The sequence below is a fragment of the Medicago sativa genome, chromosome 5 (genome assembly GCF_051527215.1).
Source record: "Medicago sativa cultivar Bolivia chromosome 5, Bolivia_mono, whole genome shotgun sequence".
NCBI classification, from domain to species: Eukaryota; Viridiplantae; Streptophyta; class Magnoliopsida; order Fabales; family Fabaceae; genus Medicago; species Medicago sativa.
Genome location: NC_140753.1, coordinates 6,639,780 through 6,653,173, shown reverse-complemented (window position 1 = coordinate 6,653,173; position 13,394 = coordinate 6,639,780). Strand labels below are relative to the sequence as shown.

The 13,394-nt window shown below is 33.7% G+C and overlaps 2 protein-coding genes and 3 non-coding genes across 6 annotated transcripts; 4 read left to right on the top strand and 1 right to left on the bottom strand.

The window, feature by feature from the left end:
• Window positions 1–4,011: 4,011 nt before the first annotated feature.
• Window positions 4,012–5,699, top strand: LOC146919567 (uncharacterized). Its single transcript, XM_085712979.1, has one exon. The coding sequence runs from the start codon at window positions 4,274–4,276 to the stop codon at window positions 5,390–5,392; it is 1,119 nt and encodes a 372-aa protein (XP_085569105.1). The 5' UTR covers window positions 4,012–4,273; the 3' UTR covers window positions 5,393–5,699.
• A 1,125-nt stretch (window positions 5,700–6,824) lies between these two features.
• On the top strand, window positions 6,825–6,973 carry LOC146919566 (U6atac minor spliceosomal RNA). The gene has a single exon (XR_015013087.1). It is a non-coding gene; the product is annotated as a U6atac minor spliceosomal RNA (small nuclear RNA).
• A 399-nt stretch (window positions 6,974–7,372) lies between these two features.
• On the top strand, window positions 7,373–7,520 carry LOC146919565 (U6atac minor spliceosomal RNA). Its single transcript, XR_015013086.1, has one exon. It is a non-coding gene; the product is annotated as a U6atac minor spliceosomal RNA (small nuclear RNA).
• Window positions 7,521–7,633: 113 nt separating this feature from the next.
• LOC146919564 (U6atac minor spliceosomal RNA) lies at window positions 7,634–7,762 on the top strand. Its single transcript, XR_015013083.1, has one exon. It is a non-coding gene; the product is annotated as a U6atac minor spliceosomal RNA (small nuclear RNA).
• Window positions 7,763–9,658: 1,896 nt separating this feature from the next.
• Window positions 9,659–11,583, bottom strand: LOC146919563 (Peroxidase superfamily protein). 2 transcript variants are annotated; one of them, XM_085712982.1, is made up of 5 exons: window positions 11,504–11,583; window positions 11,298–11,470; window positions 10,950–11,141; window positions 10,500–10,665; window positions 9,659–10,160 (listed from the first exon to the last, which is right to left on the bottom strand). In XM_085712982.1, exons 1-5 carry the CDS (start codon window positions 11,541–11,543, stop codon window positions 9,733–9,735), a joined length of 999 nt encoding a protein of 332 aa, XP_085569108.1. In that variant the 5' UTR covers window positions 11,544–11,583; the 3' UTR covers window positions 9,659–9,732. The 2 variants fall into 2 exon arrangements, with proteins under 2 accessions (XP_085569108.1, XP_085569107.1); XM_085712981.1 differs by having other exon boundaries at window positions 11,298–11,583.
• Window positions 11,584–13,394: the final 1,811 nt, after the last annotated feature.

Sequence of the window (13,394 nt, the reverse complement as noted above, 5' to 3'; positions counted from 1 at the left end):
ATATATTTCTCCACTAAATATATTCTTCCACTAAATATATTCTTCCACTAAATAACACATAATAGCATATTTCATCAACATATATATGTATATAATATTTTAACACCAAATAACAAATATATCTCTACATCAAATAACAAATATATTTCTACACCAGATAACATATATATTTCTACACAAAATAACAAATATATTATACTAATAAATACCAACATATAACATAACAAAATATCACTCAAAAAATATATCAACTAAATTATAAAAAGACATCTAATCTCAATAAAATAAATAAGTAATAAAATAGGGCGTTACACCCTCTACACCTATCCCTTCACGAATTTTTACTATTTCCCTCCACCAAGCCGAGCCCATCCTACCACCCTTTCTAAGCCGCCCTCTCTCCTCTCCATAACGGGACGACAACACCTTAAACCACAAACTGTCCCTATCCACTAAACACCTCCAACACCATTTTGCCAAAAGAGCAATGTTAAACTCCTTTAGCCTCCTTACCCCCAAACCACCAACCTCCTTACTCATGCAAATAATATTCTAGTCCACCCAAGGAATTTTCCTGTTAACCTCACCCCCACCCCAAATTTTTTTTTTGTAAAATAGATTACTTTTTTAATATGTGAAATCCATTTAATATTTGTTATTCGTTGTTCTTTTTTTAAGGTTATTAAAACAAACTAGATATTTGACCCGTGCTCCGCACATGTTTATTGTAAAGGGATTGATATACGAATAAGGATATAGTCAACATGATAGGAATGAAATTGGTGCGATGCATTTTTTTAGTATTAAATAAGTGTACAAAAAAAAAACAAGAGGATAGGAATGAAACTGGTGCGATGCATTTTTTTAGATGAAATTTATTAGGTTAAATTACTGTTAACCTAATACAGCAAATGAGCGGGAAAATATTAAGTTAAATTGCTGCAGACCTAACAAAATTAATAAATAAGTTGACGTATTTTGCATAACAAGGTGTGTAACAAGAATTTCGAATCTCTGTAAAAAAAAAACAAGAATTTCGAATCTTAGTATTAGACACTAAATATCTTAGTATTAGACACTAAGGGGTCGTTTGATGGTCAGGATAAGAAAAAGACAGGATAGGATATGAAACAGGATAGGGATAGGATATGATATAGACAAGATAAACACTATCATATCATGTGTTTGATGCGCACATGATAACAACCCGTATAACATTATTTATATCATATTAAATGACAAAATTACACTTGTAATCAATTACATTTTTAACTTTTTCCATATTGTACATATTATAAAAACATCAAACAAAGAGGAAAAATTGAAATCGATAAAAAAATAAAGAGATGAATCTATAATAAAACAAAAAAAAAGGAGGAATGCTAAAAAGAAAATGACGAAGAGGAATTGAAATCGGAAAAGAAAAAAATGGATCTATAAAAAAATGATATGAACATAGTAAAAGAATATGTGGTGTTTGTACATCAATTATCCGTTTTGTACAATTGAAACAGGAAAATTAAAGGACGAAGAACACCATCTGCCAGATTTTATGAACAATTTATTCGTTTTGTTTCAACTTCGAAGAACACCATCTGCCAGATTTTGATGGTGTTTGTACATCAATTCTGTTGTTAGGACGAAGAGGAATTGAAAGAAAAATGATATGAATCCATACAAAAATAAATTGATATCAATAATAATGATGGATGAATTGAAATCGAAAATGATGGCATGAGCAATAGGAAGAAGACGATGAGTGGATGTTGTGGATGAATCAGGTAGAGAGGATTAGGGTGAGAGTAAATTTAGGATTTCTCTTATCAAACCTGATAGGTTAATTTTAACCCAGCTCAAACTCAGGATAGAAAAAATACAAAAGAGTGATAGGATACGATAAATTAAAGGAATAATTTATCATATCCTATTGGTGCATCAAACGAAGGATTGAAACAGGATATGATATATCTTTCCTATCCTGACTCTCTATCCTGACCATCAAACGCACCCTAAATAAAATTATAATAAAACCTAAGAAATCAATGCCAAGTAACCAAAAAAGGTAACTTTTTTTTTATGTGCGGCCATGCTCCATCTTTTACTCTTTTTCCCAACTTTGTGAATCTCTAATTGCTTAATGTTTTTTGTGTAGGAGAATCACAAGATTTTATAGATTTGTAAGCCCCATATAAAATACCAAAAAATAAATTTCGGTATTAATATATGAATAAAAATAGATATGCATACAAATTAAAAAAAAGATGATTTATAAAACGATTTACAGAAACGTAAAAATATAACAAGGTTAATAGCAATTACATTTAGATAAAAAAAAAAATTATATTGTTAGATGCAATTTATGCGATGACTCTTCACTCTTCTTGGTAGTAGGAGTACTCCTCGTTTCAATGGACGGTCCTTACCTTTGTTATAACTCAAAATATCGACGGTACACTTAACAAGTGTATCTTAAGTGTATATGAGAATAATATTGAATAAGAATTTTAGAAAGAAGAAGATAGTTATTAAAATGTTTGCTTGATTTTCAAAAGAGGCACAACGTTGTGTTTAAATACAACCATCAAAGTGATTAGGTCTCTTCTTTCTTTTATCTTCTATCATTACCTATAATTTGTAGAGAAATGACCAAATGCGTTTATGTTCATGTTCTTCTTCTTATTTGTCTTCGAACATTGTGTGTAATTCGTAGAGTAATGACCAAAAGCATTTGTGCTTAGGTTCTTCTTTTAAATTCTAACGTGTTTTATTCAGGAAATCTCGTTTTCATATTGTATTGTGTTATTTGCTTATTCATTACACCCTTTTCCCATTTCAAATACTTGATATTTATTGGAATTGTGTTGTCTGATCGTCATCTTCATGCACATCGAACAAAATTCACTTTCTCCAATCTAATTTCTTTATTCTCAATCAAAAGCAATTTCACATGTCTTGGTGCAAACTCTAATAATGGATTGAAGAGTTGCTCTCCCTCAGATGTAAGATAAATTTGTTTAAACTTGGTAAACAAATATTGATGTGTTGTTGGTTTTCTCTACCTTTTTATCTTTATTGCTTTGGTTATGCTTGTGTTTTAGCTTCACACTCAGATCTAAGTGAGTTTCTTGTTGTTGTTGCTTAAAGCTACTTTGATTTTGATCACTACTTTATTTTACTTCACATATCTAAGTTTATTGGTGCGACTTTAAGTCTTGAATTCACAACACTACTAGTTAAAAACATGCAAGCGAAATTATAAAAACTTTGAGTGTTTTTTAAGCTACTAAACTAAGAAATACATAAAAAAAAATAGGGTAAAACAAAACAATAAATAGATACATTGCATAAATAACTTGCTTGATTTATTTTGTGTATTAGAAGAAAAAAATTACAAGTACAATATTTACAAACAAACACGAGTCTTGCTCGGCAAAATGACCTGGCCTATAAAATTTAACCTTGCCCAATTAATTATACACGTAATGCGTGATTTCTCCCGATGCTAGGGGTACATGGCGCCTCACCTTTTACTTGATCTTCCCTCCTTCGTGACATTTCTCATTTCTTCCAACTAGCACCTCCTCATAACGTGCTTTTGTGCTAATAGCTATTTTGGTTAGCGGCTTTATAAACACGGATCACGAGTAAAAATATCAAAATTTTCAAGTTCCACTGAGTTTTGATTGAATCTAGCATCCCCATGACTTTCATAGACCTCATTAGACTTTAGACTTGAGAAAAATTCAAATAACTCATATGCGTCTATATTTACATTCTCTCAACCTTCATTCATCTAAGGGGAATTCATCTAACCCTAAATTTGATTGTTTATCGATTTCAATTAACAGATTATTTATTAACTTGTGTTATCATAAAGAAACATGTTAAGAAACCTAAAAATAAAAACATTCTTTTAAATTTTGTGCATCAATTCATAACAAATTGAAGGTTTGTGAATTGCTCCCAAAAACGTTGATAACTATGGAAGGACAATTTTTTTAGTTTTAACTTTTAAGACATTGTGTAGATAATTCCTCAAAGACATTTTTCAGCCTAAAAAATAGAGGGGTCAGATAATTCCTCGAAGACATTTTTCAGCCTAAAAAAACATTGAGGGGTCAGAAAAACCATTCTCTTCCTTTCCTCCACATCCCTTCTCTTCCACCAAAAATAAAAAATCATCATCCTCTCTCTCTAGCTGAACATGGTTCTTCTGCTTCACCTCTCCTTCAACTTCTAACTTCAAACCTCCTCAAATCCAACACAACTCACAATGAAACTCTCCCTCAAATTCCAAAACAACAATGAAAATCAACAAACCCCTCAAACCCAAATAATGACAGCAAAAGTACCAATAACAATATTCAACAACCCTTTACTTTCAACTATCACAGCCACAAATAACTACTCAACTTCTGATTTTTCATTCTCACTTTCAACAAATTTCCCAACTGGTCCAACTTTCAAACTCTCTTACTCTCCAACCACAACAACAACTTCTTCTTCTCTTCCTTTCTCTCTCTCCCTCAAATCCGGTTTAGGTCTTTTTGGTTCACCGAATCATTCTCCTCTTGTCTTCTCCGCTAATTTCTCTCTTTCTTCTCTTTCCTCTTCTACCCCTCTTCTTCCTTCTTTCTCTTTACACTTTAAACCCCAATTTGGTCATTTCTCTCTTCACAAAACCGTTCTCTCAGATTCTTACACCAACACCAAAACTGTTACTAATTCTAGCCCTCTTTCTGTTTCACCTCAAATTGAAAAGGGTTGTGTTCCTTTTCCTGAAGGGTGTTCTTCCGGTTGGCAAAATTTGAACTTGGAACCATTTGGTCACAACAACAACAACAACAACGTTGGTGTTGGTGTTGGGGTTGACCCAGATGCTAAAAACAGTGAAAAATATGGTCTTTCACCTTGTGTTGGTGTTATGGCTAGGACGGTGATGCCGGTGACACAAGGGTTGCTGTTGAATTTTCGTTGGGGTGTGAGTTTTCCAGGGAAATCGGGGTTGAAAATGCCATATTTGGCAGTGAATAAAATTGGGTTGGAGAGGGTTGAAGAAATGAAGAAAGATGAGTGGAACAACGATGATAATTGTGAAGGTGATTTGCAGGTGCTGAAGGAGATGAAAATGGATTTGGAGAATGTTGAGAAGGAGAATAAGGAGATGAAGAGATTGTTGAATGAGATGAAAATGGGAGTTTCTAAAGGGAAGGTTTCAAAGCAGAAGCAGAAGCAGAAGCATTCAGGTGAGAGCTTTCAAAGTTTAGGAAGCAATAAAAATGGAAGAAAAGAGAATGAGAAAAAACAAGAAATCAAGTCTCAGAATGTTGTAGTGAGTGATTTTGAATCTGAATTGGAAAAAGCTATAAAAGCTGCTGCTGCTTCTTCTTAGCAACGATTTAAAGGTCATTACTATTATACCAATTTTCATTGTTTTTCATTATACTTTCTATGTTTGGCTGCATTGCATTGTATTGTATTGTATTGCAGTGCATGACAGTGTCATGTATATGTATAAATTCCCATTACTCGACTTCTGTATCCGGTGTACTGTTAAATAATTTTAGAGAATTGATTAATGATACTTCTATATGGTAGTTGAAGATATAATCTTTGATTAGTTAAGTGTAAATGTGTAATAATTAGATTATTTGGGTGGAGTAAAAAGGATGCCAAGAAGAAACTTGTTATTTTTGTAATTGTGTAGTACTTTGTTATGTTGACTATATTACTCTTTTGTATGCAACTCTTAACACTAGTTATAGCAAATAAGTTTAGTCCAACATATATTGATTAATGTTTTGTGTGAACTATCTAATAGAACTTCACAAACATAGTTGCTAAGGTGGCAGTGAGTTACTGTTGAGCTGACAGTTAGTAGTTAGTTTCTGTTATCAATCTGTTGTAACTTCATTTCCTATTTTCAGCTTTCTACTTGTTCATATAGAATAGGAAAAACTGATTCTTTGTTGAATAAGACTAAAAGAATTCATTTGGTAATATTGGTTCATTGGTTCTCTTCTTTCTCCTTGATTTCTCTCTGATTTCGATCTGGTTATAGTACTATCTAAGATTAACAATTCACTCTAAAGCATAAAATAAGTAATTTTAACTCTTGAAAATCTGTGGTTGATGTTACATGTCCCCACACCACAACCTCTCTAGAACTTTGCAAACACGTTTCTAATATCTTTTTTGTTAGTATTTTTATGGACTCAATTGACCAACAAAAAAAACACATTCGAAAACTAAATTGAATATGTAAAAGCAGATTTGAGGATCCAAATAACTATTAAAAAAAAGAAACACTCATGGATGTATTTGTATTTGGGATACATTCAAAAACTAAAGTGACAACACCTCATACATTCCTTGATCAAAATAGTTGCTTAACCATTTTTTTATCCAGCCCTCCATTCCACAAATTACTGGATCAGTCCCTATATACATCAATGTCTAAAAGATCGGGATTTTCTGATGGGTTTTACATTGGTAGTTTGTCGAATTTGAATACTATTGTTGCTAATATGTCTCCGCTATCATGAGGCATATGTTTTCAAAAACAAAAACAAAAGCAGGGTATCTCCAAATATATGAACCAACCAAACTATGACATGACATAGGTATCATGCTAACCCTCCAGGGTATATAGTCTAACAGTAGTGCTTTTTTTTTTTTTTTTGAACAAGAAGTCTAACAGTAGTGTTATTAATAAAGGTCGAAGTGTTTCAGTACATGAAAAGGTGGTTTGAAAAATTAGTCCCACATCGGGTAATAACACAAACGTTAGAGTCTTCATAAACTAAATTCTCTAGCAAATAGATGTGTTTGTGAAAAGGAGAGATGGTTGGCATCTCCCCTGACAGGGATGGGGGATGGGAACAGCCTTTGGGCTTTCCTGTTACACACCTCGGTTAAGCTCGGTTAAGGCTATCCACCTCTTTGAGGTCGGATCTATAACCCAATTTTCTTTGAGGTCGGATCTATAACCCAATTTTTTTTTTCCCTTTTTGCTTCTTTGATTTTTTTTTTTATCCTTTTGATTCTAAGAATTTTTTTCACACACCTCGGTTAAGCTCGGTTAAGGCTATCCACCTCTTTGAGGTCGGATCTATAACCCAATTTTTTTTTTCCCTTTTTGCTTCTTTGATTTTTTTTTTTATCCTTTTGATTCTAAGAATTTTTTTCTCGGTTGTTACACACCTCGGTTAAGGCTATCCACCTCTTTGAGGTCGGATCTATAACCCAATTTTTTTTTTTCCCTTTTTGCTTCTTTGATTTTTTTTTTTATCCTTTTGATTCTAAGAATTTTTTTTTTCCTTTTTTGCTTTTATGATTTTTTTTTATCCTTTTGATTCTCAGTCAAGTAGTTGTGTTCATGAAAAGGAGAGATGCTTGGCATCTCCCGCGACAGGGATGGGAACAGCCTTCGGGCTTTCCTGTTACACACCTCGGTTGTTACACACCTCGGTTAAGGCTATCCACCTCTTTGAGGTCGGATCTATAACCCAATTTTTTTTTTCCCTTTTTGCTTCTTTGATTTTTTTTTTTATCCTTTTGATTCTAAGAATTTTTTTTTTCCTTTTTTGCTTTTATGATTTTTTTTATCCTTTTGATTCTTAGTCAAGTAGTTGTGTTCATGAAAAGGAGAGATGCTTGGCATCTCCCGCGACAGGGATGGGAACAGCCTTCGGGCTTTCCTGTTACACACCTTGGTTAAGGCTATCCACCTCTTTGAGGTTGGATCTAACCCAATTTTTTTCCCTTATGCTTCTGAGTTTTTTTTTCCCTTTTTCTTCTGTATATCATAAAGTAAAGGATCAATTATATTAATTAATTCAGAGTTCAATTTTTGTGCTAGAAACATTTTACAAGAAATGTCTTTTCTTTTTTGAATTTAAAAATAATGTTGAGAAGGAGAATAAGGTGAGGAAGAGAGTGTTGGATGAAATGAAAATGGGAGTTTCTAAAGGGAACGTTTCAAAGCAGAAGCATTCAGGCGAGAGCTTTCAAAGTTTGGACAGCAATAGAAATGGAAGAAAAGAGAATGAGAAAAAACAAGAAATCAAGTCTCAGACTCAGAATATTGTAGTGAGTGATTTTGAATCTGAATTGGAAAAAGCTATAAAAGTTGCTTCTTCTTCTTCTTAGCAACGATTTAAAGGTCATTACTATTATACCACTTTTCACTGTTTTTCAATATACTTTCTATGTTGGGCTGCATAAACATTGCATTGTATTACAGTGCATGACAGAGTCATACATTGCATTGTATTACAGTGCATGACAGAGTCATGTATATGTATAAAATCCCATTACTTGACTTCTGTATCCGGTATACTGTTAAATAATTATAGAGAATTGATTAATGATACTTCTATATGGTAGTTGAAGGATATAATCATTGCTTAGTTAAGTGAAAATGTGTAATAATCAGATTATTTGTATGCAGCTCTTAATCGTGCTTATAGCAAGTAAGTTTAGGCCAACAATATTGATTAATGTTTTGAGTGATCTATCTAATACAACTTCACAAACATAGTCGCTGAGCTGACAGTTACTTAGTAGTTAGTTTCTGTTATCAATCTGTTGTAACTTCCTTACCTGTTTTCAGTTTTCTAGTTGTTCATATAAAATAGTAGAAACTGATTCTTTGTTGAATAAGAGAATTCATTTGATAATATTGGTTCATTGGTTCTCTTTTTTCTGTTTGAGTTCTCTCTGATTTCAAGCTGGTTATACCATCTATGATGTATCCTCACCCCGTTTTGGATTTCTGCTTTTGGGAGTCATATATCATTTGCTTTCCTGTCCTGTTTCTTCAATTTGAGAGAAAGCAATGGAAGTTATTATCATTCAATATTCAAACATTTACATTTTTGTTTTTGTTTTTTCGAGCATCTTTTATGCTAGTGAGTAGTGAGAGTAGGAGAGCTTTCTTTCTTGTTGCAATTTAATATGGTTGGTATTGGCATATGTCTTTGCAACGAGTTTGGATCAAACCGCATCTCGAGTCAGGTTGGGTGAAACTTATGGTCTTCTCAGAGCAATCAAATGTTTGAAGGGTCTCCATATTGATAATGTTATTTTCTAGATAGATTCAAAGTTATTTGTTGATAGTATCAATGATGTTGTTGAGGATCTATCGAGATTTCGATTCCATAATTCATGAATGTAAGAAGTTATTCTCGATCTCTTGTTTCATTTTTTTAGCTAAGGTGACCATATCATTTGATAATCCTCGGTTATGTATTTGTGATATTTCAACATGTATTGGAGATTTGATTATAATGAAATGCATTGAGTTTTTTCTTCGTCACATTATTATTATAATAATAATAATATGCATTCGTATTGTACAAAAGAAATGCATTCCTAAAGAGGAAGTATGAGTGTATAGAAGGGGATTAAATATGCAAACATAATTTATTTGCTCTTGTACTATGCAAGTTTACACGTGTAAAAGAAAAATAAGCAAAAATCTATCAAACCATGAATTGACCTATAGTTGACACCTGACTAGATCTTCATCATAGAGATCAGAGAAGTGCCACTTTTGTTGGCCAAAATTTCGGAAATGACCATGCTTCTTTAGGTGATTTAGGTTATTTTTAATTTCAGAAATCCATATTGTTGCATTTATTTATAGATAACTATATTCTTCAAAGGCAAGCAATAAAATTAAGTCCAAACAAGTTTCTATTACAAATCATAGAAATACATAATACCTCCCTAAGGGTTGACAAATCTACAATTCCTTCTTATTTCACCTTCACTTCCAGTAAGAACATTAATATTTCCCATCTTAATCATAGACTTAGCAAAAGAATCAAAGAAAAGTTTTTCATTAGAGGCATAACCCCAAACCTGCCTTCTAATCCTTCCATCAAAGTCTTGACTGATCAAAACATTATCAGAACCTAACAAGCCTTTTCCTTCAATAATGTTTATGAAGTATTGATTATCAAACCGTTTTGGTGTTTGAAAATCAAGGGGTGCAAATTTGTCATCCCTTCCGGTAATAGGACATATGGACCGTAGGACTCTTCTGAAGGTTGTGTATCGTTTGTAGCGATCATAGTCATTGTTGTATTCATGTTTTGTTTCATAGATCCTCTGCCTGAAGCTTAAACATCTTGCCCTTCCTATTGTATGGCTACCTGTTTTTTCCCCCTTCTAATTAATTAGTAAGAACTCTAAGTTATGAAATCGAGATTTAAATTTTGAATCTAGAAACTTATTGTTCAAGTCGTGAATCGAATCTTATTATAAAAATATGACAGTTTTAAATAAAATTTGGTGTAAACAGAATATACACTATAGATTTGTATCTGTTGAGTTCAGTTTTGTATTGAATCAAGATAATTTGGTCTTTAAAACTGACTTTATAAAAGAAAATGCTGTTAAATTCAACATATGTAATCACTTTGTTTTACCCTACAATTTTTTGGACTAAATTGGTGATTCACATTATTGAAGTGTAATAATTATAAATATACCTGATAGAACCACCAGGTCTTCAATATCCAGACCCTGTTGCTTAAAATTATTAATTAAAGCTTCTAAAGATGAATTTGGAGCAGGGATGAATAGGTTGGCTCCACTGAAACTTGACTCAAGGGAGTCCTTCCTCCCCAGCCACACATCCCATCTTGGTCCTCCTCTCTTCAAAACAAACAGTAGTAGTAAAAAACATTGTTTATTTCATGGTGACCCTATGAACAATGTAGTAATATCCAATTGAACTAGTTAATAGCAGTGTTTTAAAAACTTAACCGAACTGAACAGTTCAATCAATTTAACTTCGAACTGACATTTACTGCTGTTCGGTTATTTGGTGACTCGGTCATGGTTTTATTGCAGTTCGATGTCGAGTTCGGTTATTAAAAAATTGGTTACTAGAGCTGATCCAAAGAAAAAGAGTAGAGAGAAAAGGCAGAGATGAGTACCAATTCAACAGCATCACGAGCAACCATTGCAAGAATATCAGCACATGAAACAGTGAGAGGACATTCCTCTTCAAGTAAATACTTTATCTTGTCAATGACTTCAAATCCACGTAAAGAGTTCAAATTTGGTCCAGCTTCTTTCTCACTTGTCATTCCCTCAACACTGTCCAAAAGTACCGATGCATCGCACCCCTTATATTCATTTTCAACAACCAGCAATGTATGACAGACAAAAAGTTAAAACATACAAACAATAATTGAAAACACCGTGTAGGTCTAGCGCAAGTGGTTGGTGCAGAGTGTGTGTTGATATTGTAAATCTTGAAGTACTTATACATGGTTAATTACCATAACAAAACAATCATGGAAGTGTAATCGAAGTAGCGACGCTGCTATACGTGGATCTTTTAAAACTTCTACCGCTACGTTATGTCTCACTATCCCTTCAGCTAAGGGACATTTTTCCTTGTAGTAATCATGAACAAGAAGTTCACTACCCCTTAGAGTGTGAATATTTGACAGTTCACTACCCCTTAGAGTGTGAATATTTGACAAAACAGTAATTAAGATCAGTAATAGTCTCAGAGGCTCCATTGAAAGAAATGGTGAAGAGAGGGAATTTGGATGCTGCAATAGTCTTATGGGGAATGTTTAAAGACATAATATAGGTTTAATGATGTTGTTTTGTTGCATTGTTTGTTGGTGTTTGTTTCTACATTTTCAAACCAACCTTGTGGTGGAGAATTTTCTCATGTGCTTTTTTGTTTCACCTAGAGTTGATGCAACCAACTTGACCTGTTGTTTTTTTTAAATACCATTTTGGTGATAATTTCTTTCATTTGGTACTGGCTTTAATATTTTTTTTAAATTCAAACAAGAAAGGGGAATTCCTGTAAAATGTTTCTAGCACTCTGAATTAATATAAATGATCCGTGGAGCAGGATCCAAAATGGGTCAGCCGCAGGGTCCAATTTATGAGCAAGCACTATGCCTTATATGGCATGAACGCAAGATCGATGGCAGTACTAACCAGGACGAACTTCAGCGCTGGCTGGTTTCACGAAGGGAAAACCCCCGACATTACAAATCCATTTTTGGCTTAAGAAGCCTTTTGCTCTTCCCTTTCTTAGAATCAAAAGGATAAAAAAAACCATAGAAGTAAAAAGGAAAAGGCAAAAAAATTGGGTTATAGATCCGACCTCAAAGAGGTGGATAGCCTTAACCGAGGTGTGTAACAGGAAAGCCCAAACCATAGGAGTAAAAAGGAAAAGGCAAAAAAATTGGGTTATAGATCCGACCTCAAAGAGGTGGATAGCCTTAACCGAGGTGTGTGATAAAAAAAACCATAGAAGTAAAAAGGAAAAGGCAAAAAAATTGGGTTATAGATCCGACCTCAAAGAGGTGGATAGCCTTAACAAGCCCAAACCATAGGAGTAAAAAGGAAAGAGAGTTACTTTTCCCACCCTATGGCCTCCTCGCGCGCCCTATGCAAATTACCAACATACCCTCCGGAATATATATTCCGGAATAACTATGAAAATTCCGGATTATATAATCCGGACAATTGCGACGTATAAAAGGAACTTCACCCCCCATTTTTACAGTTTTACATTTTCACTTTCCCCATTCTCTCTCTCTCTACATTATCCCAAATTCCGAACACAACAAATCTTGTCCAAATTTGGAGTTTTTTTTGCTCAAAAGCACCGCATTTCAACCCTTGTCAAACATCATGGAAGGTAAGTTCGATTTCTGTAGTCATGCAAGTTCAATTAGTTCGTTTTTTTTTAATTCTGTCGAATCCAATCCGGATTTCGTTTTCCGGACTAGGTTGTTGCCCTTCCGGAATTCGAAATCCGGACAAACCCAGATTGTTGTTTTGCTTCTGTTTTGTGCTGTTTGATTGTGATGGTTGATTACCCTAATTTGAATGTTACAGAAGGTTCAACGTCTAATACTCAGCGCGTAAGGGAGGCAGGGCATGCTTCCCGTAGGAGAGCGCGTAGGCAACAGATAGAGGCTGAAGGTGCTGTTCCTCCGAGGCGTCGGGTGTAACACCCTAATTCCCGACGGTCATTTTATATAATAATAGTCATGGTTTTAACGAAAAAGGATGTCACACACATTAATTCATCTTTCACATAATAAAATAATAGAGAATCAGATACAACAGCGGAAGATACTTCATAAAATTTCATAATTATAAATGTCTTGTCTTTAACATTATTTAGGAAATACAGCTTAAAACATCATAGTGCTTAAACTTCATAAATTAAGGACATTCAACATTTAACCCAACCCCAGTGTTACATATCAGAGCACGTATTTATTCGACTACTTAATATCCCAAATAATAGCTACAGGAGTATGTCCCCATCACCACCTTCTAAGCATCTCGCAATTCTAAAGCTCCTCGTCCTGAATATCTGTACCCCAAGGGTACAG

Bases quoted from the DNA above. Each gene is read 5' to 3' on its own strand.
- LOC146919563 (XM_085712981.1), bottom strand. From the start codon at position 11,543: ATGGAGCCTCTGAGACTATTACTGATCTTAATTACTGTTTTGTCAAAT. The intron at 11,142-11,297 runs GTAATTAACCAT...AATGAATATAAG, and splicing joins TCCATGATTGTTTTGTTATG to GGGTGCGATGCATCGGTACT. The intron at 10,666-10,949 runs GTACTCATCTCT...TTTGTTTTGAAG, and splicing joins CTCGTGATGCTGTTGAATTG to AGAGGAGGACCAAGATGGGA.
- LOC146919567 (XM_085712979.1), top strand. From the start codon at position 4,274: ATGAAACTCTCCCTCAAATTCCAAAACAACAATGAAAATCAACAAACC.